The sequence below is a fragment of the Salminus brasiliensis genome, chromosome 3 (genome assembly GCF_030463535.1).
Source record: "Salminus brasiliensis chromosome 3, fSalBra1.hap2, whole genome shotgun sequence".
Classification (NCBI taxonomy): Eukaryota; Metazoa; Chordata; class Actinopteri; order Characiformes; family Bryconidae; genus Salminus; species Salminus brasiliensis.
The window spans coordinates 38966972-38993146 of NC_132880.1; the positions used below are offsets into that span (position 1 = coordinate 38966972).

The 26175-nt window shown below is 40.9% G+C and overlaps 1 protein-coding gene across 3 annotated transcripts; it reads right to left on the reverse strand.

Annotated features, from left to right (window-relative positions):
* Nucleotides 1-275: 275 nt before the first annotated feature.
* galnt12 (UDP-N-acetyl-alpha-D-galactosamine:polypeptide N-acetylgalactosaminyltransferase 12) lies at nt 276-25283 on the reverse strand. 3 transcript variants are annotated; one of them, XM_072676080.1, is made up of 11 exons: nt 24176-25283; nt 20488-20657; nt 17950-18139; nt 17675-17860; nt 16154-16271; nt 15211-15387; nt 10771-10902; nt 9916-10029; nt 7691-7846; nt 5494-5673; nt 276-2315 (listed from the first exon to the last, which is right to left on the reverse strand). In XM_072676080.1, the coding sequence occupies exons 1-10, from the start codon at nt 24538-24540 to the stop codon at nt 5536-5538; spliced, it is 1746 nt and encodes a 581-aa protein (XP_072532181.1). In that variant the 5' UTR covers nt 24541-25283; the 3' UTR covers nt 276-2315; nt 5494-5535. The 3 variants fall into 3 exon arrangements, with proteins under 3 accessions (XP_072532181.1, XP_072532180.1, XP_072532179.1); XM_072676079.1 differs by lacking the exon at nt 276-2315 and adding an exon at nt 2409-3406; XM_072676078.1 differs by lacking the exon at nt 276-2315 and having other exon boundaries at nt 2409-5673.
* Nucleotides 25284-26175: the final 892 nt, after the last annotated feature.

Consider the following 26175-nt stretch of genomic DNA (forward strand, 5'->3'; position numbering starts at 1 on the left):
CACTGTCTATCTTGCCTCTCTTTTCTGGGGAGAACTTTTTGTGCCATCCCTTTGGAACAAGTTTGGAGACATCAAGCTCTAATATAGCAGACATAAAGACAGAAATACTCTATAATAGCTGAGACAGTTAAAGAGAGTCCAATGTCCATCAAGAATAAAAGAAGTATACGGAATGATTACATTATTGTTCAGGGCTAGTCTTCCGGACACAGCTTAATTCAACACTAAATTACCATGTTAATGGAGATTTTTTTTTTCAGCCAAAAAAAATGAAAAAGTGCTTCATAGTGACTTTATTGAACCCATGTCTCAAAAAGCACTCTTCGGTGTTCAAATTCAGCAGACACAAACAATATATATTTGCCTTTTAAAACATGCTGATCATTTTAGCAAACTGTAAAACTAAGAGAGAGTGCTGTTGATAATGAACGGATGGACTGAGGAGGGGCCACCCTCCGCTTAATCAAGCAGCAAGAGGAAGGGAGAGAGAAAAGGAAACATGAAGAGGAAGAAAGAGGCCATGGAATTGAAAGCTGATAATGCAGTCTGTGCCATGGGGAGTTGGATTATACATAACGGTCCTAATGGCCATCCACAGAAAGGCTGAAAATTATGTGGTCAAAAGGTTTAATCTTTCGCAGGCACAAGAAATTAGGCACAAACAAGTGACCAAATTCTTTTCTTTTTTTTATGGACTCTTAATCACCAACCCCCACTCTTACCTTGGATTTTCTTCGCAATAGAGTCCATTTATCATACTGCTTGAGTCTGCATGAAGCCTGTGGTGTGGAGAGACAGCAGCATCATCTTTTTTCCCCTGTTACTATTTAAATTTTTTGCCTTCTTGTTGCCCTGGCGACTGGAATTTTCGGCAACATTCCGATTATGATGCCCACAATTCTGTGGAAGATCTCTGATCGACAGCATGGTGTTTGTATCTCACTTCAGTGAGTAGGCCTCTGTTTGAGACTGTATTCAAAGCTATAGTTATCAAAATAAAATCCAAATTCTGTGTTTCCGAGACCAAAACAACTGCCGTTTAAGGAATTCAGTACAGAAAAATTGTCTCCTTAAATGGTTACGAGTGTTTTTCTGCAGATTCATTCTCAGAAAGCAAGCAGGACACCTGTAAGCCTTGCCAAACAGCTACTACATGAAGCCAGCTGAGGAAATCGAGCTGTTAGTGAGAGGATATAGATGGGTCAGTGCATGTCCTGGTTCCCTCAGCCAACTCCGGCTTTCTGAGTTGGTGAGAGGAGCAGCTTAGGGTGTGCACAGACCCTGTTCAACAACACATGGGACGTAGGCGAGCAAGCTGCCTCGATATCAAAGATCCCAAATGTAGCACTCACGCCGAGGTGTGAGCTGCGTTTAACAGAAAGATCATTTCCATTACTAATGCAGATTTCTTAGGATAGCAACTCGTATAGTTTTGTAAGAGGGTTGTGTATGTATAATCCAATTCAGTGTAAACTGCACTGCCTCGTTCTGTCAGAGTGCAAGCGCTCAAGCAAGGCACTGAGAATAAGCGTTTCCTCAGTGCGTCACAGTTAGGGCACACCAACGCCTCCCTGGAATTAGAGGTACACTCCAAAAGGCTTCCAGAGAAAGAGAGCAGAGAAAGAGAGCAGAGAGCAGAGAGCAGAGCTTGGCTCTGGGTTGGCGTTGGGGTGGGGGGACAAAATGCAAGAAAAAGGGACATCGGCTTGATTCTGGGCGCCACTTCCCAAAAGCCCTCTGGTGTGTTCTGTAGCAGTGCAGTTACGGGGTTTCTGTTAATCCCCTCCCGCCGCCCGAGTGCGAGGCAGATGACACTAAACAAAGAAGGCCCACGCACAGTATGAAATATCAAACAGACGCGCATCATGAATGAGTAATTTCGAATGACTGCGGGGCAGAGCGCAGAGCGAGGAGCGACTTGGCATGAGTGCTCTCTCATACTCAGCTGCACATGTTCAAACCAATCAGATATGCTGCGAGTGAGGACTCTCTCTCTTCCTTTATCTCCTCCTTCTTCCTCTTCCTCTTCTTCCTCCTCTTCTTCATCCATTCTCTCGTTCCAACGTATTCCACACCTCACACTCTATGTCTCTCCCTCGCTCTCTCTCTGTAAGCACTGGCATTAAAAAGTAGTAGAACAGCATGCACACATGCTATACTTCAGAGGAAACTTTAGGATTTAATATTCCTGCAGTGGCGGGTGTGATTTCAGCTAGCTCATAATCCTTTCACAGGAGAAAGCGATGGAAGTAGGCCTAAGAAAAAGGGGATTTCGAAGGGATGTTATGGCTGGGAAGATTAGTGTTCTAGAGTTCCTAGGGAGGGAAAAAAGAAACATGGGTCAGGTGGGAAAAAGCTTCTTCATACTAGACCCGACATCAGACATGACATGGCTTGTACTCCCAGAATGTTACTGAAAGGTTTTATTGTCAAATATTAAATTTCAAAATACAAATAAGACCCAGGTACACCTGAAACACGTCTGATCCCGCCAAAGGTTCTAACAGAACATCATTTGAATAGTATGTTACATCAGAAATCACAGAGATTTTAATTGCCAGTTAATAGAAATACAAAAATGATCTGTTAAGGACACTTGAATAACAGCAACAAAAGTGACCTGAATTAACTCCCAGCATACAGATAAATCACAAAAATCATGCCTTCATTGTAAATCCCGTTCCGATTATATTACAATCGTGATGTAAGAAACAGACTGTGTAGATTATGGAAAGTAAGCAGATGCCCGACATAACTGCTTCTCGCAGTTAGAATGCCCTCTGCTGTGATATTGCTTTGCAATAAAGTGCATAAAGCAGTGGGTCTAAAACACACTGCGGTTCTTTTAGCTGTTTGTTGCATTTAGTGAACCAGTTACCAAAGCCAGCACGTACATTTAAATACACTGATGTTATGATTTTTCCGTGTTGTGGATATGGACATCTTTGCCATGTCATGAATGACACAACAGTTAACATTTATGAAGCTAAACAGGTTTACACAGATCATAATTGGTGTCCATAGATTTACCTTCCCCTCACAGCTTAATCCGTTCCCCACCCTCTTGCATTTTGAGGCTTTACCAGAGGAAGCTCCCCCATCGCTGACACAATAGGCTCCAGTGTAAATCCACAGATAATCAATAAGAGGGCCGCCTGCTTATCTGCAGAAATTCCATGAACATCTGTGTAGTATTGGGCTAATGTCACACGCCCTCAACTCGATCACTGGGAGGCAGAGCTCACCCAAAAAAAAAAACCATATGTTCATATCAGTAATCTATTGTAATGTAGAAACAAATGAGAAAAAAAAAATCATGTCATAAAAGGTGTGTCATCAAGTAAATTTTCATCTCTCAGATCTGTGATCTGAATGATTTGCGTCTCCTGTAACACAAGGTAAGGCACTATATATGTGTGTGTGTGTGTATATATATATATATATATATATATATATATATATATATATATATATATATATACACACACATACATACATACATACATACATATACACATATATACATACATACATACATATACACACACACACACACACACACACACACACACACACACACACACACACAATCAGTGGAAAAAAAAAAAAAAGACATAACATAACACATTGCAGTTCCTCACTGCACATTATAGTTATAAACCAGTAACAATAAATATTTTTTAACATTAGGTTTATCTATTCTGTTGTTAATCTATGCATTTTGCAAAATCAGCATGTGAATTGTACTGCTTATTAACAATCTGATTTAACAGACCTAAAGAAATTTGCTCATGTTCAAACCTCTTCAGGTTACCCTTATAACTGAGTGCATGGAATATAAAGAAAAATCTGATTTGATTAATACGGAATAGCCTAATTTCAGAAAAACCTATAAAAAGTCCCTTACGCACAATACTGAACACTTATTCAAAACATGGTCCCATCAGCAAAATCATTTTCTAGGTCCTCATCAGCAGGTGCGTGACTACAGCCTAACGTAAGAGGTAGCCTAACGTATGCTTTTAAATGTCAGTATGTGGATTAATCCTCATCCTGAACATGAAATGCTTCTGCACTGTTAGGATCAACAATCTGAAGTACTGTAATCGAAATGTGAATAGTGCGAATGAGCAGTGATACCCGAAAAGAGAACATGGAGGATGCAGCAGAAGGACATGTGAGGGGAAAAATGGAGGAGTTGGCACCATCAAGTGGTTCATAACGATAACTGCACCAATGTCACGGAGGCTGAATATCTTGAAAAGAAAAATGCAAGTGGAAGGAGAAGGTAGGGGCGTTCCAGCTGCCCTTAAGAGATGACTTTGATGACTGACCAAACGGCAGAGGTGAATTTTTCCTGATATGATCTAGAGTGTGCAAAAGCGTGGTCCACTAAATAGGAGGATGACACCTAATTGAGCTGACAGCACATGATGATTAAAATAACACAAAATGTCCAGCTTGTGTCATTGTGTCATTCTAAACGCCAGTTAGAATATTCAATTACCGCAGTGAAGCCTGGGCAAAACTGACGTTTAGAATGTGTTGCATGTGTTTCAGCCAGTAACACTGAGCATCTAGCATAGAATAGCATGACGCAACACACTGAGATATCATAAAAAAAATTAAAGAAAACTGAAATAAGAATCTCAGCTCAAGATCAAAAAACATCTGCACTGAAAAGAGTAGGAAACCAGCGTACTGTATCTGAACATGGATCCGGCCCTTGATTTTAGTCAATCATTGCTTTAGCTATACACTCTGAAAAATAAAGGTTCTGTAATTTGAGAGTGAGGAAGAACCTTTTAAAGGGTCTAAAGAACATTCATGTGACGTTAAGATTCTTTACCAATTAAGTTCTTAACACTCACATACACTATATGGACAAAAGTATCGGGAAACCCGCTCAGGGGTCAGAATGTTGGATGATCATCACCCCCTCTGACCTCATCTCAAAAGTATTGGATAGAGCACTATTGTTTCACAGGGGAAATGTGCCACTGCTACACAGCTCAATGCTGGAAGCTTTACACCACTCTAGCCCACACCTAGCATTTGACATGGTGCCAACAGGTTCCTGTTTATCTGCTACAGAGCAATTTAAAGTAGCTGAATGCATTAACTAAAAGGGCTGTCCACAAACATTTGGACACTGTGTTCTATTATTAACATGGAACCATTTGCTATGGAACCAAATGTGGTTCTTCTATGGCATTGCTCAAAGAAGCACCCTCTGAAACATCTTTATGAGTGCAGTACAAAAAAATCTGTAACCAATTTTAAATGAAGTTTGCACACCTCAATCAGAAGAATATCCATAATTCCAGAACACACTACCCTCGTGTGAAGACAGTCTTGAATACATCAAAAAAAGACTAAGGTGGGGAGAAGTTGGGCAATGTATGTACAGAAAGGTCTGAGAGTGACAGAATCGTCTTTATACAACGTCCATTCAAACCTGACACTAGAGCTGCTGATCTGCAGAACAAGTACCAGAGGAAGGAGGAAGGAGGAAGGTAGGAAGGTTCTCCTCTGTTAAGACCTCTCCTCAAAGAACCACTGCTGGTGGGCTGACCCAGTGCAAGGCCTGAGAACAGGGCCAGGGCTGCCGTTGTCCGTTTTGTCCACAGCCTGGACACACTTCTGAGTTTGGACATGGTATAGAGTGCCATCCTGTTCAAACACAAGACATCAAGACATCATGAGACAGCATAAGGCATCAAGAATAATGCTTGTACCCCTAAAAGGCTGTTAAGATTAGACACCTGAGATTAACATGCATTTCATCCAGATAGTATGTGGCTGGATTTAGACTTAAATGCTTCACCAGTGTGATCAGATGAGAACCGGTTTTACTTTCCTGTGTAAAAAGCATTTCAACACCTATCAGCGAAGCATATCATGTTTTTTTCACCGAGGTGGTCCAAAACCTGGACATCCTGAACAGTTTTGAGGAATGTTGGGGTGTTTACACAACGCAGTGGAACAACAGGTGGTTCACACATTCCCGCAACGTCATTAAGAAAAGTATTATTTTAAATGCAAAGGAACTGAAATACTGCCAGATGCAGTTAATTATCCACCGGTCACCTACCATACAAACACAGAGCATGAGAGACCAAGAGCAATAAACCAGGAGCCATAACCGCAATTATTCCTTGTGTTAACTTTTCCAACAAAAGCATCTACACTCATGTAAAACACACTGCATATACACTTCTGTTAAATGTGGTCGAGATGTGGGACTCAGAGTAGCTCAGGGCTCACACGCTGCTGCTATGGCCCGGGGGGTCGCGAGTCTGAATCCTGATCCATGCCGCTTGGCCAACAGCGGCCAGAGTCTGAGAGAGCACAACTGGCTGTGCTCTCTCTCTCTCTCTCTCTCTCTCCCTGGGTGGGTAGATGGGGCGATCTCCTCTAATCACTCTTAAGTGATGTTGGCTGGCACAGGCGTCCATTAGCTGGGGAGACCAGACACTTTTCTTCAAGCGTATTGGTGGCAGAATGAAAACAGTCGGTCTTTCCCCTAGTGTCGGACGCATTGTTAGTGCTAGGGTGAGTTACGAACGGGTGGGTTGATTAGAAGTACCAAATTGGGAGAAAAACTGTCAAAAAATCCAAAAACAAAATGGGGTGTTCTGACCACCTCGGGATGTAGTTTGTGATCTGATCATTTTCCGATCACAATGCGCCCTGAGTGTCTTTTCACGTGATCAAATGAAATCCGACTGTGATCCAATCACCAGAAACATCTGTTAATGCAAGGTGTAAACAGCCCCTATTCCTCAATACTTGCATTTCACTTCACTGAAGAAATAAACAAACCTTCTTAAAGCTCATATTTGATTCATGTGGAAATGATGTACACATCTGAATAAAGCCCACTAAGTTTTTACTGCAAAGTTTATCAGAGTCATTGTTCATCTAAGCTATCCCAAAACAGCCTGTCAAAAAAATCCAGGACAAGCTATTTGCAGAGCTACACATTAGCATACGGAAAAGCTGATTGTTGTGTGTTGAAATGAAAGCCCTGCAGGACTGCCGAAGGCTTCCCATTCGAACGCTTGCGGAACGAGAAGGCCTAATGTCAGAGCTTTTGGTCTTTCTCTTTGAGAGTACTCCAAGGCCTCAGGCTCACTCAAACGTAGGCACCAGCCAAACGCAGCGTTTCACACCCTCTCCCAGTCCCCAAAGGACGCCATCACTGGCCCTACTCAGCGCTATGGTGGCCAATGTCCCCATCTTTCTTTGCTATCCAGACAAAGTCCCCTTCTGCTCACTAACTGCATCTGAGTCATCTCAGTCCTGGCAAAGGTAAGAGAATAGTTTATTCTGAGGCCTCAGTATGTCAGACTTACTGACTGGGATTGGGGGTTTATTGTTATGGTATAAAACACTTTTACATTTTGGACTAAGAATGAAGGGTGCTATACAAAATTATAATAATATGACAGAGAAAAGTGGAACAGAGGCATTCTGTGACAAATTTGATAACCATGTTCCTGACATTGTTTGGGAAACAATGAATCTCTCTTCTGAACATTCACTGCTCAGCTTAAGAACTGCCAAACGAGTTTACGAACAAGAGCTTTCTCCCAGAGTTCAAATGAACACCAAATGTCTACTGAAGTTACTTCAAACATCACACGTCTCCCCACACACGCACGCACAACCAGTTACACCATCTCACCTCTCTGAGAACAAATTTCTGGTCTTCGGGCACCAGCTCCCTGGGTTTTCTGCACAGGTTGATGCTGAGGAAAGTACTGATGGGGTCAGCCACAGCGCAACCGGCAGGTTCCCTTGTGTTGTAGCGTATCTCTTTGTCTGAAGAGTACTCAAAGAACTGAAACACGGGGAGAGAGAAAGAGAAAGAGAGAGAGAGAGAGAGAGATATCAAAGAATATGAGATTCAACATTGGGCCCTCCTAGTTTCAAGACATCAATTAAGCCTAAGTTTAAGACATTAGAGGCAGTAGATTTTGTATGTGTGTCTTCATGATTAGATGAAAGAGCTTCAAACGTTGATTGTGCTCGTCTGCTATTCTGCTAGCTATGTTCCCGAAAATCATAGAATGTTTTAAAGAATCTAAGATTTGATCATCATTTCACATCAATCTTAAAATTTAAGGCTTTAGAAGTTTTGTGTTTTCTACACTAGAACACTAAAATAAAAGGCAGATCTGGTGAGAGGTCAACTGAATGTCAAATAACATTACTACACAGACACTGGGGGTAGGTGATGTTATCATATTACTTTTCATGAGGAATAATACACTACATGTCCCCCTGACATTTGGTAAATTGGATCAAACAAGAAACAACAATACTATCAAAAAGTATGATATTCAGTACTGTCCAAAAGTTTTAGGCACCTTTGAAAATTACAATAAAAAAAAAAACTTCTTTTCTGGGCATGAAGTGTTTATTTTCTTAGTAAAACATTAATATCCAAATAAACACAAATAACATTCATACTAAAAGTAGTTTAGTAACATTCAAATCACAAGGACTTCTGAGGCAGAGGAGCCTGCCTTCTGCCAGCTTTAGTAAGAGTTTAGTTTAGATTAGTCTCTTACATTCAGGAAAAAGGACTAACCTGTCACATGGATTTATTTGCTATGACAGTAATGTGAACAGAAGGAGCCCCTCACTGTACAGAGAGTTCCAAGAGGTTGGGGATTGTTCTCGTTTTCAGGGGCTTTGAAACATTTAATGGGGTGACTCATCCTGATAAATGTTTATTATCCTATTCTTGTGCTAAGAGCATTTGGTGTGAGTAGTCAATGTAAAGCTGATATTTTGCCATGATTTGAAGTCTCACATTAACTTCTTCAAAGCAGTCAGGCCTCAGAGATGCTTGAAATATATATGGATCATCCTCAGTAAAAAATATCTAAAAAAAAAAAAAAAGCTATTGTACTTAATAAAGCACAAAGAGATGATGAATGTTAACAGGATTCAATTCTAAATTAAAATTATTCTGAATATTTTACATGTTTATCCTACCTTATAATTATGAAAATAGACTCTCAATTTAAATTGCTTTTATCAATATATTTCCAAGGATACATTTTAGTATTGTGACAACACTAATGAGTACAAATGACTTTTATTTAGACTTTTGCTCTCTTTGTAATTAAACATGGTGTTAGTCAGTGTGCTTTTACTGCTGACATTATCTACAACATACTTACACAAGCATATTGTGACCCACTGTGGTGGTATTCATCACAGTGAAGGCATATATCTTCTAACACAACTAGAATTAAAAATGTATTCCTAAAATACTGTACTTCACTGCAAGTAGTGACTGCTGTACAATATAAAAGGTCCTGTGTTTATATTAGCAAGCATATATAACAATGGGTTAATGTCACCATGGAGAATTACACAAACATCCCACACCAAGCAACGCTGAAATCATCGCCCATACATGATCTATTCAGAGAGCAGTCCTCGAAGACTGCTCTTAAAAGATAAATAAGGTAATAACATGGCATATTGTTTTAAAGCCAGTCATAGTGATTACATGGTAAGGCTATATTAAAAGCATTTGGTAGGTTAGGTTGATCTTGTGCACACACCCGTCTTTGGGTCTTGCAGCTTTTGAATTTCATATCCCCCCGAGAGGGAGGAGCTGCTGAAGTCATACTGCAATGCCAGGCAACCAGGCAGCAAGAGGCACTAATAACAGGACTGCACGGACTGTTTTAATGGACTGTACTGTTATCATACAGCTGTACAACAGTCTTTAAGGGAGGGGGACATATTTTAGAGATGAGACTTAACTCACATTTTACAGATTTAACTCAGAATGGGATATGGAGACTAAATGAGTTACAGTGCTTACCTGTAAGAGAACTTAAAGAAAAAAGTGCAAAACTGCTAAAAAATGTCAGAAGAGACACCTACCTGGTTTTGGCCCATGCCGTGACACGGATACAGAATGATCCTGTGCCCAACCACATTATGGTCATCAGGTGGATTGTAGTCAAAGCAATAGTTGGTCATTCCTCGATTCTTTAACTAGAAGTAATGAGAGACAAAAATGAGAGAGAAACATAATCAATTAAAGCCCTCTTGGCCTCCCCCTACAGTTGAAAAGTGTAAATCGCACTTTGAGCCACAGCTAAATGACGCACTTTACACATACACTGTAAACATGAACAAGCTGAAAGTGAAAAGAAGCTTGTGGACTGAGGTGGTAGAGTAATACACATTGCACTTATTTGCTCTGTTATTCAATGTTCAATTTTTAAATAAAGACATGGATATGTATTTTTAATCCAATTCATCAATGAATCGAATAATCGTTAGTGTCAGATAAATCATTAGATAAAATAATCGTTAGTGGCAGCCCTAATCAGAACATAGTAGAACTAGCTAAATTACTAGGTAATGGCACTCTGAGCTCCACCGTGCAGTTCTACACTGAAATTATGTGAGTTCAACAGCATTTTACATGGTTGATTTTATGTGGTTGATTCCAAAAGATAAAGAACATTTCATTTGGAGAGACAATGCACGCAACACAACTGGAGCCCCGCACAAATAAGCATTACCAAGTTTGCCTGGAATCGTTAATGTGGAATTGAGCCCCATCTTCAAACTCAAAAAGACCCCAAAACACAGAGAGAGCCACTATTCTCAGCATGATTTTAAAGCTGATATTTGAGGGGAAAATGCTACATAGTGCTGCTTTAAAGATTTGTTTGCATTTGTAGCGCTAAATTGTGGAGCCCTAAATAGTGTAGTCGGTCACCTCACCATTCCAAACATGCCGGGCCGGTCTTCTGGGACATGGATTTCAGGATAGACGTTCTCCAGGTACCACTTGAAGTCCTTACAGTGTAGCCTCATTCTCAATTTCCTCCGGTCCGTCACATCACCATATGCCTCCTAGAAGCAAGAATGGATTGATATTACATTAGGTTTCAAACACAAAGCTCTAGAGTAGCAGAACCTTTCCAGTCCCTATTTTGCAGGTCAGCTAAACTAGCAGCACACACAGTGCTTGTACAGACACAAACATGTGTGTGTATATATTTAAATACACACACACACACACTTACAGTTCTAAACTCATTGACAGTTCTAAACATGCATTTGTGGACATGCTTAGCGATACAGGACTGGTATCTAAAGTGACAGAGAAATGTGGACTGACACAGAAGATAATTTTAAACAATTATGACATGGGTTACACAAAGTGACACAGCAATACACAGATTATGAGAGGTCTCATGAAGCTCCACCAGTTACACTGCAGTATGTACTAGGGTTCCAGTCCGGAGTGGCAGAATGACAGAGACGTCATTCTCCTTATTACAAGTCGATAAAGCAATAAATTGGTTGTTATTTTATGGTAAGAATGCTAGATAATGCTTCTTAAAATTGAACCTTTCCAGGTAAGTGCAGCAGGCTAAAACATCTCACCAATCATAGCGCTAAATGAAGCATTCTCATTGTCTTATGTTAGATTTTGTATGAGAAACTTACATTTATATTTACATTTAAGGCATTTAGCAGACACTCTTATCCAGAGCGACTTACAAAAGTGCTTTGCTATTTATATTCTTAGAGATACCTCTAAGTCAAACACAAGTCAGTAAGGTGACCACTCTATACTGCCATTCGCCCAAGTACTCTCGGAAGAGGTGAGTCTTCAGTCTGTGTTTGAAGACAGCGAGCGACTCTGCTGTTCAGACACCCAGGGGAAGCTCGTTCCACCACTTTGGTGCCAGGACAGAAAAAAGCCTGGATGCTTGTCTTCCATGGATTTTGAGGGAATGACGGGTCGAGCTGAGCCGTACTTGAAGCTTGAACAGATCAGCTTTTGACCACTGCCATCAAGTACAGAGGCAAGGTTTTGAATCTGAGAAACTGAAACTGTTTCCTGTATCAGATACACAAAACATGCAAAATTAGCATGAATATATATTAGCACACTGTAGGTGAACCTGAAATGTGTGCAGGACACCCAGAGCACACACTGAACACCACGAGCAGATCTTGACACTCCAGTTAAGGTTGAGCTATGATAGAGATTTGGGATACATGACAGTACAATGTCATGTTTAAAGTTCCCAAAGGATATTCCTAGTGTCTCGGTTATGTGACATTCATTTAGACTGAAGCATGTCATAAAGAGAACACTAGGTGGCATTATGAAGAACATGAATTTAAGCTTAAGTGCCTCATATATTTTTATTAATATCATAAGACCGCCTGGACAAAGAAAGGAAAAAAAATGTACTGCCCGTAATAGCACAGCAGAAGCCACTGCAGAGGGTATTGACCCACAGCAAGAAGAACAATAAAAATGAGCTGAGGCTATCCATCAGCATCAGCACTCCCCTTCAAAACAGCTGAATACAGCAGCAGCATCTGTTTTACTGTTACCACCAAAAACCACATAAACATCCACCAGCCAGGACAAAACTTTGTGCTGTTAACAACCGGGCATTTCGACATGATAACCCAAGTGACAAACAGTCACCCACACACTGCCACCTCACATCTCAAGGATGAGGAATGCGTGCTGCAGCCTCACCCTTTAAGCAGTCCTTACACAACCTGAAATGTGGCTAGAGGCATGGGGCTTGTTTGTGTGTGAATGGCTGCGGTCAGCCCACATTCCTGCCATCTCAGATGCAGGGTCCTGCTGAGCTATGGCCCACAGAGGAACCGTGCAGACGCACTTATTTGCGAGCAACATCTGTTGGAGGCAGAACCCTGTCTGAGCCATTTAGCAGCACTGTGCAAAGACAGATGACTGCAGGGGCTGCTCCAAATGAGCTACCATTTCTTCTACTGATGAGAAGGTAATTCATTAGCTTCATGCAGTGGCTAATTCGGTTGGCTGCCCAAGTACAATAAAAGCTCACAAAAATACACCATATGGACAAATGTTTTGGGACACTTGTTTATTCATTGTTTCTTCTGAAACCAAGTGTATTAAAAACAAATGAATAATAAATCTCCTGCTTTTGTTGGTGTAACCGTTTCTGTTGTGCAGGTTAGACTTTCCAGTAGATTTTGGAGAACATTCGTGAAGATTTGATTCCGTCATTCATTGACAAGAGCATTAGTGAGGTCAGGATGCTGGATGATCATCACCCAACCCCATCCCCAACTTCCTAACTCATCCCTAACATCCCAAGAATATTGGATGAACCACCATCATTCCAGTGCATAGTCCCACTGTTCCACAGCTCAATGGCTCAGCTTTATACCCCTCTAGACCACACAGAGGCATAGTGCCAATAGGTTCATGTTTATCTGCTCCAGAGAGAATACTTCTCTACAGGGGATAGACATGCTGTGTGCATGTATTTGAACACCTGTGTCAGCAATGGGTGCAACTTAATGTAGCTGAATGCATTAATTAGTAGTAGTAGTGTCCACAAACATTTGGATATTGGTGTAACTTACAGCGCTCAGTTTTCTAATAATGTGGTGATGCACCCATAATATATAATGTTTGCATGTAACCAAGCTGTGAAGCACTCGTCAAAATCAGTCTGATTAAGCTAGCTGATGATCGAGATCTACGAGTGAGGGTCGCTATGTTGAGCTTTTATGCCAGACTGGCACAATCCACAGAGATTTGGCCCATTAATAAAACATGGTTTGAGTCTCTGAGAGTGAAAGAGAGCGAGATCCTTTTACAAAATTGCCTAGAGAAGGACAAGACTTGGTCACACTTGATCCACCCTGGCAGCGCTGGTGTTTGCCTGTGGTACAAATCCAGAAGAAGAAAGAGCCTTATCAGCTCCAATCGCACCAGATCAATTTCCACCTGGCACTGCCAACCTGGCATAACCTCCCTGATGGGGAGATGTGCTAGGTACCCGATACCATGCTAAGAGTGCCCCTTCCCTTAAGTACAGAGCTCAGAGGAGCATCGGGTGCAGGCGCTCCTCAAGGGCGAGTAGAAGACGCAAACACCCAGAGAGAGAATCCACTTCTCACCGCTGTAATCTTACACCTAACACACAGTGTGTCACCTTGGGATGGCAGTCAACTCAGTGCTGCCTGTCACTCAATATGTTCATGCTTACAGCTTGAGTGCATGTGTGTGCATAAGCAAGCATGGATGTGTATCCTATTTCTCAGAGGCCTCATAATCAATCAAGGCCTCTTTTATGCTGCTGCTAAGCTGTCATTTAGATGACAGGGTGATAAACATGCCTCATGAAACAGGCAGGCAAACAAATGCTCATCAAGACACAATAAGCACAAATTAATGAGATGGTTCGGCCAAAATCTACAGTTTTGCCATTTGCCAAATGTAGGTGATAGGCCAAGGCTATATGTGACACCTGCTCATTCATAGTTTCTTCTAAAATCAAGTGCATTAAAAAAAAAGTTTTGTTTTTTTTCTTTTTTTTTCAGAGTAACAGTCCCTTTGCTCTATGGAAATATTTCTACTATATTTTGGAGCACTGGGGCAAGGATTTGATTGCATTCAGCGACAAGAGTGGAGCAAGGCCCTTAACCCTCTCTCCTCCCCGGGCACTGCAGCGATGGCTGCCCACTGCTCCGAGTCAGCCCGCTAGTGTGCATGTGTGTGTTCACTGCACTGATGGGTTAAAGGTGGAGGCCAAATTCCATCTGTGCGTCCAACGCAAATAATGAATGTCAAACATGTCGTCTTTTTCCTTACATTTGTAAACACGGAAAGACATGAGACAGGTGTAATGTCTGTCCACATGACAATGCTGCATTAAGACTACATAAAATAGGGCATCAGATGCTAAAATATGCATTCTTAGTGGCTCAACAGCTTAACTTTACTAGGATTTCACTAATATTTCCAGGACATTTGTACCGGTTTTCTCCATGACTGGAAAATAGTCTTTAAATTTCTAGGTTTTCCAGAATGCATGGGAACCATGCTTGACGCATCATGAAGTTAACTGTGACTATTGGACTATGGTGATTATACATGTCCACGATCTGGCAGTTACATTTTAGAAACTGAATACAAAAGAAGTGGAAGCCGCTGTTACCTTCCTGCAGGTCGAGGGATCAAACCAGAGACCCTTTAGTCCTAGACCTGCTTGTCTCTCTTTAGGCCAATGCTGTCCTTAACAGCATTACTACAAAGCTAAATTCCTTACAAACAGGTCTTGGCTGATCAAGGCTTTTATAGCATGACTAGCTCACTCTCACATCATCCGGTGTTCATCAGTGTTTTCATACCAAACGAGCATGAGGGTTGCGGTGGTAGTACAGCTCCTTGTAGCCATCCATCCAGACCTCTGCTGCCCGTACACTGTTGGCCAGGGCCTTGCTGCGCGAGTAGGGAGCCTTCTTGGGGAACACATGACCTACGTGGGAGCAGGGGTGGATCTCCAAACTGCCTCCGCACTGCCAGATCTTCATAAAAAGCAAAAGCATGAGAAAGGAATTACTTTAATGCAGTGATGCAGAACGCAATGCAATAACCAAGCCTGTGTGTGCGCTGACGAGCGGACAGAACTACTCTTGGCTTTTTAATGGTCAAGCAAGTTGTGCAATATACTTTTACTTTACTTTACTTTACTTTAACGGCATTTAGCTGACGCTCTTATCCAGAGTGACTTACAAGGTGACTTGTATTACACAGTTGGGCCAATGTAGTGTTAGGAGTCTTGCCCAGGGACTCTTATTGGTGTAGCGCAGCATACGGTCACCCAGACTGGGAATCGAACCCTGGTCTCCCACATGGTGTAATAACTCACTGGCAGCTAGTGGTTTTATCTGTTGCGCCACACCAACCACAATATAATAATCCCACAGAAGCGGGTTCCTTCCTGTTATTACATCATTGTAAATGACACAATTCTGAGATACATACGTTATGTTGTGTTATGTTAAAGTCAGTAATTAAAGAATGGAGGTAAATTAACACAGTACAAGCATACAGCGAAGTTGGGTGAAGATATACAGCACAGACCACTTGAGGTTTGACTAATCACAGAGTTGGCTGCCAAATAGAGGCTGACTGATCACATAAACAACATAGGCTGACCCAGAGATCTTCTGTAAATAAGTACAATCACTCCACAGGTACAAATAAACAAAATGGTCACAAAATACCACTGCAGCGTGGAGGAGAATGAAATGGCAAATAATGCGCTCACACAGGTCCAAATAAACTTACTCTGAAAGAAAACTCAAGGTTCTCTCCTCCCCAAACTTCCATTCCTGTGTCGTATGTGCCCAGATAATGGAAGTATCTCTTGCTGACTGCAAACAGGCCCCCAGCCATAGTCGGAGATCTGAAAGAAGATAAGCGATAACCCTGAAGTTTGCATCTTTTAGAGACTTATAGACACACACTTTACATACAAAGACCCACAAAACTCTTTATTTATAAACTACGTTTCGATTTCCCAGACAGGGATTAAGTCTTATTATGCTCTGTTTATTCCTATCAATGGAGAATTTACATTTTTCATGCTTTTTAGTCCAGTGCTTAGCTTAATCTCTGTCTGGGAAATCAACCCTCAATGTCCAGATGTTTGTGGACACCTCTTCTAATGCATGTGTTCAGCTACTTTAAGTTGCACCCATTGCTGACAGAGATGTGCACAGGCATACACACATCTTGTCTAGTCCCTGTTCAGAAGTATTGCCAGTACAATAGACTTTCTGCAGCAGATACACACAAATCAATCGGACCCAAGCCAAATTCCAGGTGTGGGCTAGAAGGGCATAAAGTCTCCCAGCACAGGGCTGTGGAGCAGTGAAACTGTTCTCCGGAATAATGGCGCTCCAGCCAATACTCTTAAGATGCCTTGGGGATGAGGTGTGATGGTGATCCTCCAACATCCTGACCTCACTAACGATCTAGGAGAATCTAGTAGAAAGTCATATCTGGACAGTAAACAGTTACTCCAACAAAAACAGGATAAACTCTTTAAATACACTGGATTTCAGAAGAAATAACGACTGAGCAGGTGTCCCAATACTTTGGCCATATAGTGTACTTTCATAATACTACCTTTGCATTTTGATAAGTATATTTAGCTTATACAGCATCTTTAGTATTTGTTTCCGTGTTTAGTTTATTTGTTCTGTTGATCTAGCTTGTCGTATTGGCAAAACATCAAAATAATTGGTTATACATGCCAATCTCATCAGAAAATTGTGCAGCGTTCAAACTGCCGAACTGTAGCTGCCAATAGTTACCAGATTAAGAATGGAAAACTGACCATATCAATGTGTGCTACTCATGAGAAGTGTGATAGAATAGCTTGACAGTTAAAATCAAGCCATTTGGGACATTAATCATGCTCAGATTTTGATTAACTGTTTCCCAGCTATACACAACAACCCCACAAAGCAACACCACAAAGCAAGGCATTCATGGTATTTTAGCATGTGGTTCTTGTAATGTCTCAGATTAATATTACTGTGTTCTACAGGAACAGGCAGCCAGTTTTATCTGATTTCATTTTAACAAATAAGTTAAGCAATTTATATAAAAATTAAGTGAAATGTGAAATAAGGTGAATTTCTGCAATCAGCATAAAACTCAAAGCCCTTAAATAAGCTCAATGGGCACAAAAAGAACACCCTGCAGTGCAAACAGTGACTATACTATTTAATGTTCACTTAAGATGTCAGCCACATAATAGTGCTAACCCCACCCTGGCCACAATCTGCTCCAGCTATGTACCTGATGACATCTGTGGCGGAGCGCCTGCGTTTCTGCTCGTAATCAGGAACAGTGTGCCAGGTAAAAACAAGGCGCCAGTCAAAGCCTCCGATCTGAGGCTCTCCCGGGTTCCCCAGGTACTGGAAAGTCTTCCAGTCAATGACATCTATCACTGGGCACACCACAGCAGTGGGCTCCTCCTTTATTCTGCAGGACAGAGACATGGACATTTGGAGTTCAGCACAAATGTTGAAAAGAAGGACCGAAAGAATGACAGAATGCTGAGGTGCTTTTACCTGTGAAGCAGGGGCTCCAGCCATCCTTCATGACACTCGCAGTGACAGTCGAGGAAAGTCAGCACGTCGCCCGTGGCGATGGATGCGCCAAGAAGCCGAGCTCTGACCAGGCCTTCTCTCTTTCTCGCTCGGATCAGACGCACTTTCCTCAGGCTGGCTATGTAGTCCTCCAGAGGCTGCTTCAAATGCTCTAAAGGAGAGTATGTTGAAATTACCACACAGGAGCAAGAATCTCTTACACAATCTTTCCACATAAAATCCATTCAGTGGTTGTTGGAGATCTTCATAGATCTGTTTTTAACGCAAAATTAATATTCCACCTACATTGCACAAGTGCATCTAAAAAAAAAAAATACATTAAATCTTCATTTTCTTCATAATTGAATTAACAACCCTGTCATTTATTTTATATTCTTTTTGTGTAAAATTACATATTCTGAGGCTTTTTTTGTTCTATGTTTGATCAGTATGGCTTATAGCTCATGAAAATAAGAAATCCAAATCAAAATTAGAATATTTATAAGATCAAACAGAAAAGGATGTACAATACAGAAACTGTCCATCAAATATGTTAATTTATACAGCCAATACTTGGTTGGGGCTCTTTTACCACAAATTATTGCTTCAATGCCATGTCGAGGCAATCAGCTTGTGGCATTACTGAGCTGTTACTGAAGCCCAGGTTGCTTTGATAGTGGCCTTCAGCTCGTCTGTATTGCTGGATCGGGTGCTTCATCTTCCTCTTGACAGTATCCAATAGATTCTCTACAGGGTTCAGGTCCTGAGAGCTGGCTGGCCAATCAAACACAGTAATATCATGTTCAGGAAACTTTTTGATAGTAGTTTTGGCACTGTGGGAAGGTTTAGTCCTGCTGGAAAAGAGATTTAGCATCTCCAAAAAGTTTGTCAGCAGATGGAAGCATAAAGTGCTTTAAAATCTCCTGGTAGACACTGTGTTGACTTTGGACTTAATAAAACACAGTGGACTAACACCAGAAGGTCATCACAGGGTGCAGAAAGTTCACACTGGACTTAGATTCTGTGCTCCATTCTTCAAGGACCTTGATTTCCAAATTAAATGTAAAATTGACTTTCATCTGACATGAGCACTTTCGATCACCTTTCCTGTGTGTCACCTTTTCCAAGGTCCAAGTTCTTAAATAATCTTTCCTTGACAACCCCTCAAGGCTGCCGTCTTCCCTGTTGCTCGTGCACCTTCTCCTACCACATTTTCCCCCTTCCAGACAACTTTCCATTAATATGCTTTGATACTGCACTCTCCGAACAACCAACTTTTCAGCAATGACTATCAGAGGCTTAGTCGTCTTAATGAGGGTGTCGATGATTGTTTTCTGGACCACTGTCAAGTCAGTTGTGATCCCCATGGCGATGGTTGCGTGTGCTGAACTGGACTAAGAGATAAACAGTATTTATACTGTTCAAATGGTAATTTACTCAAATTTGAAACAAAATATTTAATCATTTTATATACAGGATTTCTGATTTTCATGAGCCATAAGCAATACATATGACAAAAACAAATTCTAAAATATGTCACTACATGTAACAAATATAAAATATAATAGTTTACCTTTTTGAGTTCAGTTACGAACAGAAAAAAGCACATTTGCTATTCTAATGTTTTGGGATGAATTGCATAAAGAAACTCACATGTCATCCTAACGTTTACTTCATTTAATCCTTTTCTCTACTGAGGTTGAATGTAGAACTAGGCGATATGGAAAAATACTATATCACGATATTTAAAGACATTTTTGTAAATATATGATATTTATCACTATGCATGTAATTAGACTAAATACATCAGTAGCGACAGATTCTTAAAAACAACTTCAGACTATTTTCAGTACTGAATACAGTGATTTTTATTTAATATCTGTTGCACTTAATCTAATTAATTCAGACTAATTACTCAGTTTGTATTAAAACCTGCAGTTGATCAGTGTTCTTAGAGCACTAACAATATCTGTGATATATTAGAAAAGCATATTGTGTATCAGATACATGCTCATCAAGAATAGATGAACAATGTTCTATAGCCTCTGGTCGCTTAGCTGAGTTGAGAGCTGGATCAGTGTGACTAAACTTCCTGGGATAAGAATCTAGGCTATAAGGCGATTACAACAGCTAACACAGAGATTAATATACACATTTTAATATTGCTGCAATGACAAAACAGAACTTTGTAGGCCTAAAATAAACACTTCACAGGAGAATAACCAAACCTTCCCAACTTTTATTGTATTTTACCCCAGGTCATTTGGGAGCATTGCAATCTGCACATTCATCACAGACTGAAATTAACACAAGGTGACAAACTGCTGCCGATTATTAAATGAAAAAATTTAAATAGACAAATACAAAATTTTGTCATGGAATTGTTCAATATATAAATATTTGACGCTTTAGATCAGCCTCTTCTTGTGTTTGCATGTAAATACGTTTTCCAAGCAGAACCCTAAACACGACAAAGTGTCCCTAGAGTCATATTTCTATAGTACAAAGTCCAGCTCATACCTCTGTCACTGTAATCATCCACCAGGATCACCTCTTGAAGCAGCAGGTCAGGTGATGTCTCCAGCACGCTGTGAACTGTGCGCAGCAGAGTGGACCAGGCCTCATTGTAGAAGGCAATTACCACAGAGGTCGAGGGCAAGCTCCGGTAGTCATACTTCAGATTTTTGCATCTAAGGATTAAAAAGAGTAGTTACAAAAGGAGAACTCTGACCTGATGCAGATCATCATAATTTGAGTTTTGCATATTTACAGTGATATTATAAAACTGCGGCCAAAAATATTAGCAGATCTGAAATGCAAAACTGTACTGATAAGTCCTCTGGTCTTTTCTGAGGGTCTCACGTTTGCTGCATTTTGTGATAGTCAGTGATCCATTCATTCATCAGTTAATATGGCTAATGCTTAGTGTCAGACTCCATGTACATTTTGTACTAATTCTAGCAAAGCTTTTGTGGCGTGTTACTGTCGATATGATTGTGCTGGGCTAAAAATGGAGACAAGCTAGACAGCCCAAGCTTCTGCATTGTTTATACCTCAAGTGTTAGGCTACTTGTTACCCTGTAATCTGTTGTTTCGAATGACATTTGTGCTTTTCTGAGCATGAATTACATTAACACCACCTCCCTGTTACTACACTAACTGTCCATTTATGAGCACCATTTATTATACAAGAGCACTTGTAGTTCTATAATTACAGGCTGTAGTCCATCTGTTTCTCTGCACATGTTCACCCTGTTCTTCAACGATCAGGACCCTACAGTTCGGGCATAATGACTAATTGATTTGTCAATTAAAAGTTGGCAACTGAAATATGAATTATGGAATTCTCATAACTCTAAACATGTTGTCTGAAAGGAAGGTTGATGTGAAACTGATTTGCCTTTATTTTATTGCTGCTACTTTGCACACTACTGGTTTTACATTTTGACAGGAAAATTATATTAAAGTTTCATCTATATATTATATTAGCAGGACAATTTACTGTAAGCAAATGCTTAAAATAACATCAAACTAAACTTAAAATTTGAAAGCTTAAAAGCTACATTAGAGTTGTTTGGTAACTAAGCAATTGATAATCTGAATAATCAAATATGTTTTTCAATGATCCATCGATTATTCAACTATCAAAAGAGTCGTTTGTTGCAGCCCTGCCCCACAGTGCCACCACAGAGCAGGTATTATTTGAGCGGTGGGTCATTCTCAGCACTGCTGTGACACTGACATGGTGGTGGTTTGTGAGTGTGTGTTGTGCTGGGAGGAGTGGATCAGATACAGCAGTGCTGCTGGAGTTTTTAAACACCTCAGAGTCACTGCTGGACTGGAAATAGTCCACCAACCAGAAATGTCCAGCCAACAGCGTCCTGTGGGCGGCGTCCTGTGACTGCTAATAAAAGTATGTGGTCGTAGGACTAACAAAGAGGCTAACAAAGTATGCAAAAACAGATGGACTACAGCCTGTAATTGTAGAACTCCAAAGTGCTCCTACATGGTAAGTGGAGCTAATGTAATGGACAGTGAGTGCAGATACAAGGAGATGGTGTTAATACAGTACACCGATTAGCCATAACATTGACATGAACATACTAAATGACATGAAAATACCAACACTCTTTAAAATGTAAATGTTTACCTTATAGTGTGTTAAGTAATTATACACACAGCTAACGTCTCTCTTCAGTGGCCTCAGTGGAGTCAGTTAAGTAGCTTCTGTGTTTGTGATATCTGTACGGCAAACAACTTTTTTGTTTTATTCCACAGAATTATCACTAAGCTCAGTGTAAACTGGCTAACGGCCTAGTTCTTATCTTACGGAGACTGAAGTGTGAGGACTGCTAAACAATGCCACACCTGCTTTCAAGGGTTTTCTAGTGAAACTGTGGAAGCTGTTTGCTGAGGAACTCGTCCTTTACTGAACACAGTAAAGGACAGAAGAACTTCCAACAGCAATAACATCACTACAGCACCAATGGCTCTCTTCTGATAGTGTACAGTAGAATCCATTGTTTTTGTACCATGAACTTGCACAGCTGTAGCAACAGCTTTAATACTCTTAGTTTCACCATTTCAGACTGTGACTATGCAGCATAATTCCACTGTTCGGCAAAATAATCTTGTATTTCCATATATGTTTGCAGCTTTTTAGCCAATTTGACTTGCCAGTTTATGGGTGTAAAAACCCAATGATGAATGGATCAATAGAAACGCTCCAAAATAATAAAAAAGAATTCATTGAAAGTTAAGAAGGTCTTTTTCTTTCTCCTGTGAAGCTGCTAGTTTAGCGATAAGAGGTTGACGCTGTCATGCAAAAACATTTGATATATTATATTACTTTTGGTGTATCATGTGTTACTTTATGCTTATGCTTTTTCCATGTTAAACTGACATTTTTCTTTATCGTTAAGTACTATAAGATACATAGTGACTTACATTACTAAGCACCATTTATAGTTTATAGAAATCTTAGGCTGGATTAAAAGTAATATGACAAAGTCCCTACAATGTGCCAAAATGTGCTTTTATTGACGTTATTGAGCTTTAAGACGTTGTGCAAAGCACTCTGAGCCAATACCTGTTCAAAAAGTGCTCAATAATAATAATAACAATAATATTAATAAATTAAGGATGCACTGATACCTCTTTTTCCTTTCAGATACCTTTCAGATAGTTTTTACATTAAGTACCAATAATGATATCTACTCTGAAAAGATATGAAAAAGTACAACCTATAAAAAGTGGAACACTATAAAAATCAGGATTTATATTTCAGTCAATGTATGCAAACAAAAATGTTATGTAAAAAAAATATATATAAATAAATAAATAGGCCGTCAGTAAGCTTCATGGTATCTGTGCTCTCTGTTGCCGATCCCAATACTGTGTGTAAGTGCCAGTATCTGCTCCGATACCAATGTTATATCAGTATGGGTGCAACTCATTATTATTATTATTATTATTATTATTATTATTATTATAAGACTGTACTGTTATTTATTGTACATTGCACATCATGTGCTTCCAGTCATGCTTAGCAATTATTTACTGAAGACGTATGAAGAGAAGGCAAGTAAAACTTCATGCCTTAGTTAAAATTAAACCTTTATATAACACATTGGTGTGTATTTGTGTAAAACCCTTTCAAACAGCATTGTTCAAAAGCTGATCTACAATAATAATAATAATAATATTATTATTATTATTATTATTATTAACAATAATAACAATAATATAATTAAGACATTAATCTCAGGGGGGAAATAAGTCAAGTTGCTGTACATTGCATTGCAGGTGCTTCCAGTCATGCACAGCAGATCTTTACTACATAAGAATAAAGTTCAGTCACTTATTACTAAAATCTCTCATATCTTAAGTAAAGATGCTGTGAGGCTCAACAGTGCCAGGCTTGCCTTCACTTTGCCCTGAAACGCTGGTGATTCTCAATCCACAACCACTGTGTCTCTCTCCTGGAGGCCTATCTCCTGCCCACCCTGCTCCAAACACCCCTGATCCAGCTAATCAGCTAAATAACAAGCCCTTCCTGAGCTGAAGGTAGTGTGTCAGAGCAGGAAACCCCTCAAATGTGCAGGACAGGGTCAGAACAGGTCCTCCAGGACCAGGACCAGGGCTGGGACCCACGGCTCTAGGTCCGAGCTGCTCCAAACATCTACAGGAGAAGGAAAAGGAGACTTACAGGGGGTTCCACCTCTCAGGCAGTCTGCGGTGGAGCGATATTTTGTCGCTAACGTAAGTGTTAATCTGGTGTTTTTTAATGCTGTCCTCCTCTTCCCTCTTCTCCTCTCCCGTCAGGTCCAGTTTCACAGCTCTCCCCATTTCGCCCAGCGCGTTCAGCTCTAACGGAGGCTTCTCGTACACGGCTCGCTTCAGGAACTCAGGGTCGTCCACAGCGGCGCTGTCGCCGTCTGCCACCCCTCGCCGGTTCGCCCGACTGGCCTCGCCTGTGGGGCTGTTTTTGTGAAACACGAAGTATCCGAGCACCGAGGCTCCGAGAATGCAGAGTATTAACTTTGGTCGGCTCCTTCTCCCCCATACTGCCATGGTGTCTCTCCTGCTCCTGGTGCCGAGAGAGCGGCCGAGTTGGCTAGCTAGCTACTCTCTGCCCGAGCTGCCCGAGTTCAACTCCATGACAACTTCTGAAAGTCCGCCCATTCCCAGAGTTTCAGCCTGAGACGAAAGTTGCTCACATGGACGAGACCTGAATCTAGCCCGTGAACGACCAACCGAAAACGAGCCGACTGCTCATCTCCGCGTCGGCCGCAGCAGCCGCAGCTAGGAGCTGAAGCCGAGGGCGAAGCGTGTAGCTCGGGGTTCGGGGAAGGAGGATTTACCCGATCAGATTAGCTAACTGCTACAGCTAGATTAAGCTAGCGCCGAAGGAGAAAGAAATCCAGGTCAAATCACAGAGTCTTCTCGGGGCGTTTACACAGCAAGAAGTGCTAATCCAAATCCATTTAGCGCCCGCCCGTGTCCACACATCACATTTTTGTGGTAGAGGAAACTTTAGCTGGTGAACAGCTGAGCGCTGAGCGCTCCTACTGCTGGTAACGTTCTCCGCGGTAAAGTGGCGGAAAGTGTCCAGACCGGCCTCCAGGAAGCTGGAGGGAGGAGAGAGAGGGGGAGCAACGCCTGAAACCACCCTAAAAGCATTTAATAAACAAGTTAAACTGCACTGAAAGTGTTTCTAGTGTTATTAAGTTGATTTCGCGGAGTGCTCTGCGAGTGCTGACGGCCTAAAACTTCGCCGTACTTTCTGAGAGCGGCTCTCTGCTATAGCTAGCTAGCCGCTCCTGCGAACTTCACGGTCCACCTTAAGTGAAGCGGCAGCGGTTATACGTTCAGAAGCCGCCGTTTAAGGTGGATTAAGTGGATCATTAAAAAAAATTAAAAAAAAGAAACCAGCAACTGCATGTGTTTAATCTTTAGAAAGTCATTTCCTGTATATTGGTGGTGTTACTTGTTTAATACGCGAGGAGCGTTAAAGTGGTTGGTTCCCAATCGGCTCGTCTTGGGCAGTTTAGGGCGCTTTTGAGTGAGGAAGTCATTATAGTACCCAGGTAGTGCGCTTTGTAGGGAGCAGGAGCCGTTTGGGATTGAGCCGGGGACAGTCTGAGAGTGTTACCTTTACACAAACCTAAAAAAAACACCCACCAAAACAGCCATACTAAGTTTTTCTCATATATATATATATTTATAATTTTTATTTATTAATTAATTTATTTTTAATAATCATTCCCCTCCCCCTTCACCCCTTGTTAAACAGGTTTTTCGGTTACTGTGTAATTTAAATAATCTCCATCCTGATTGGCTGCTCTGTCAGAACTGCCTTATCAAGACTTATCAAGTCAACATTTAAGGGCAGGGCTGAAATGCTGTGGTGAGCATAAAATAGAGTCATGCCAGAGACAATACCTTGGTGTTTGTGATGTCACTAAAAAACCTAATGTAAAAATATTATAAAAGTGTCAAATTTGTTTCAATCTTAGGAACATGTGGGCCGAGGGATTATCAGTATGCGCACAGTGTTTACACACTGAATCAAAATAAAGAAAAATAAGAGTGTATTTTTTTCCATGGTACAAGCCCTTTAAGGTATTTAATAATGGCAGAGCATTATCATGACCCTTGGAATAATAGATTATCCATGCGAAAGCATTTTGACCTACCATGGCTTAT

Excerpts from the sequence above, each read along its gene's own strand:
- galnt12 (XM_072676080.1), bottom strand. The coding sequence starts at position 24,540 with ATGGCAGTATGGGGGAGAAGGAGCCGACCAAAGTTAATACTCTGCATT. Across the intron at positions 10,030-10,770 it reads GGCCCGGCATGTTTGGAATG|TTAAAGAATCGAGGAATGAC; the intron begins GTGAGGTGACCG and ends CATTACTTCTAG. Across the intron at positions 5,674-7,690 it reads AGAAATTTGTTCTCAGAGAG|GATGGCACTCTATACCATGT; the intron begins GTGAGATGGTGT and ends GTGTTTGAACAG.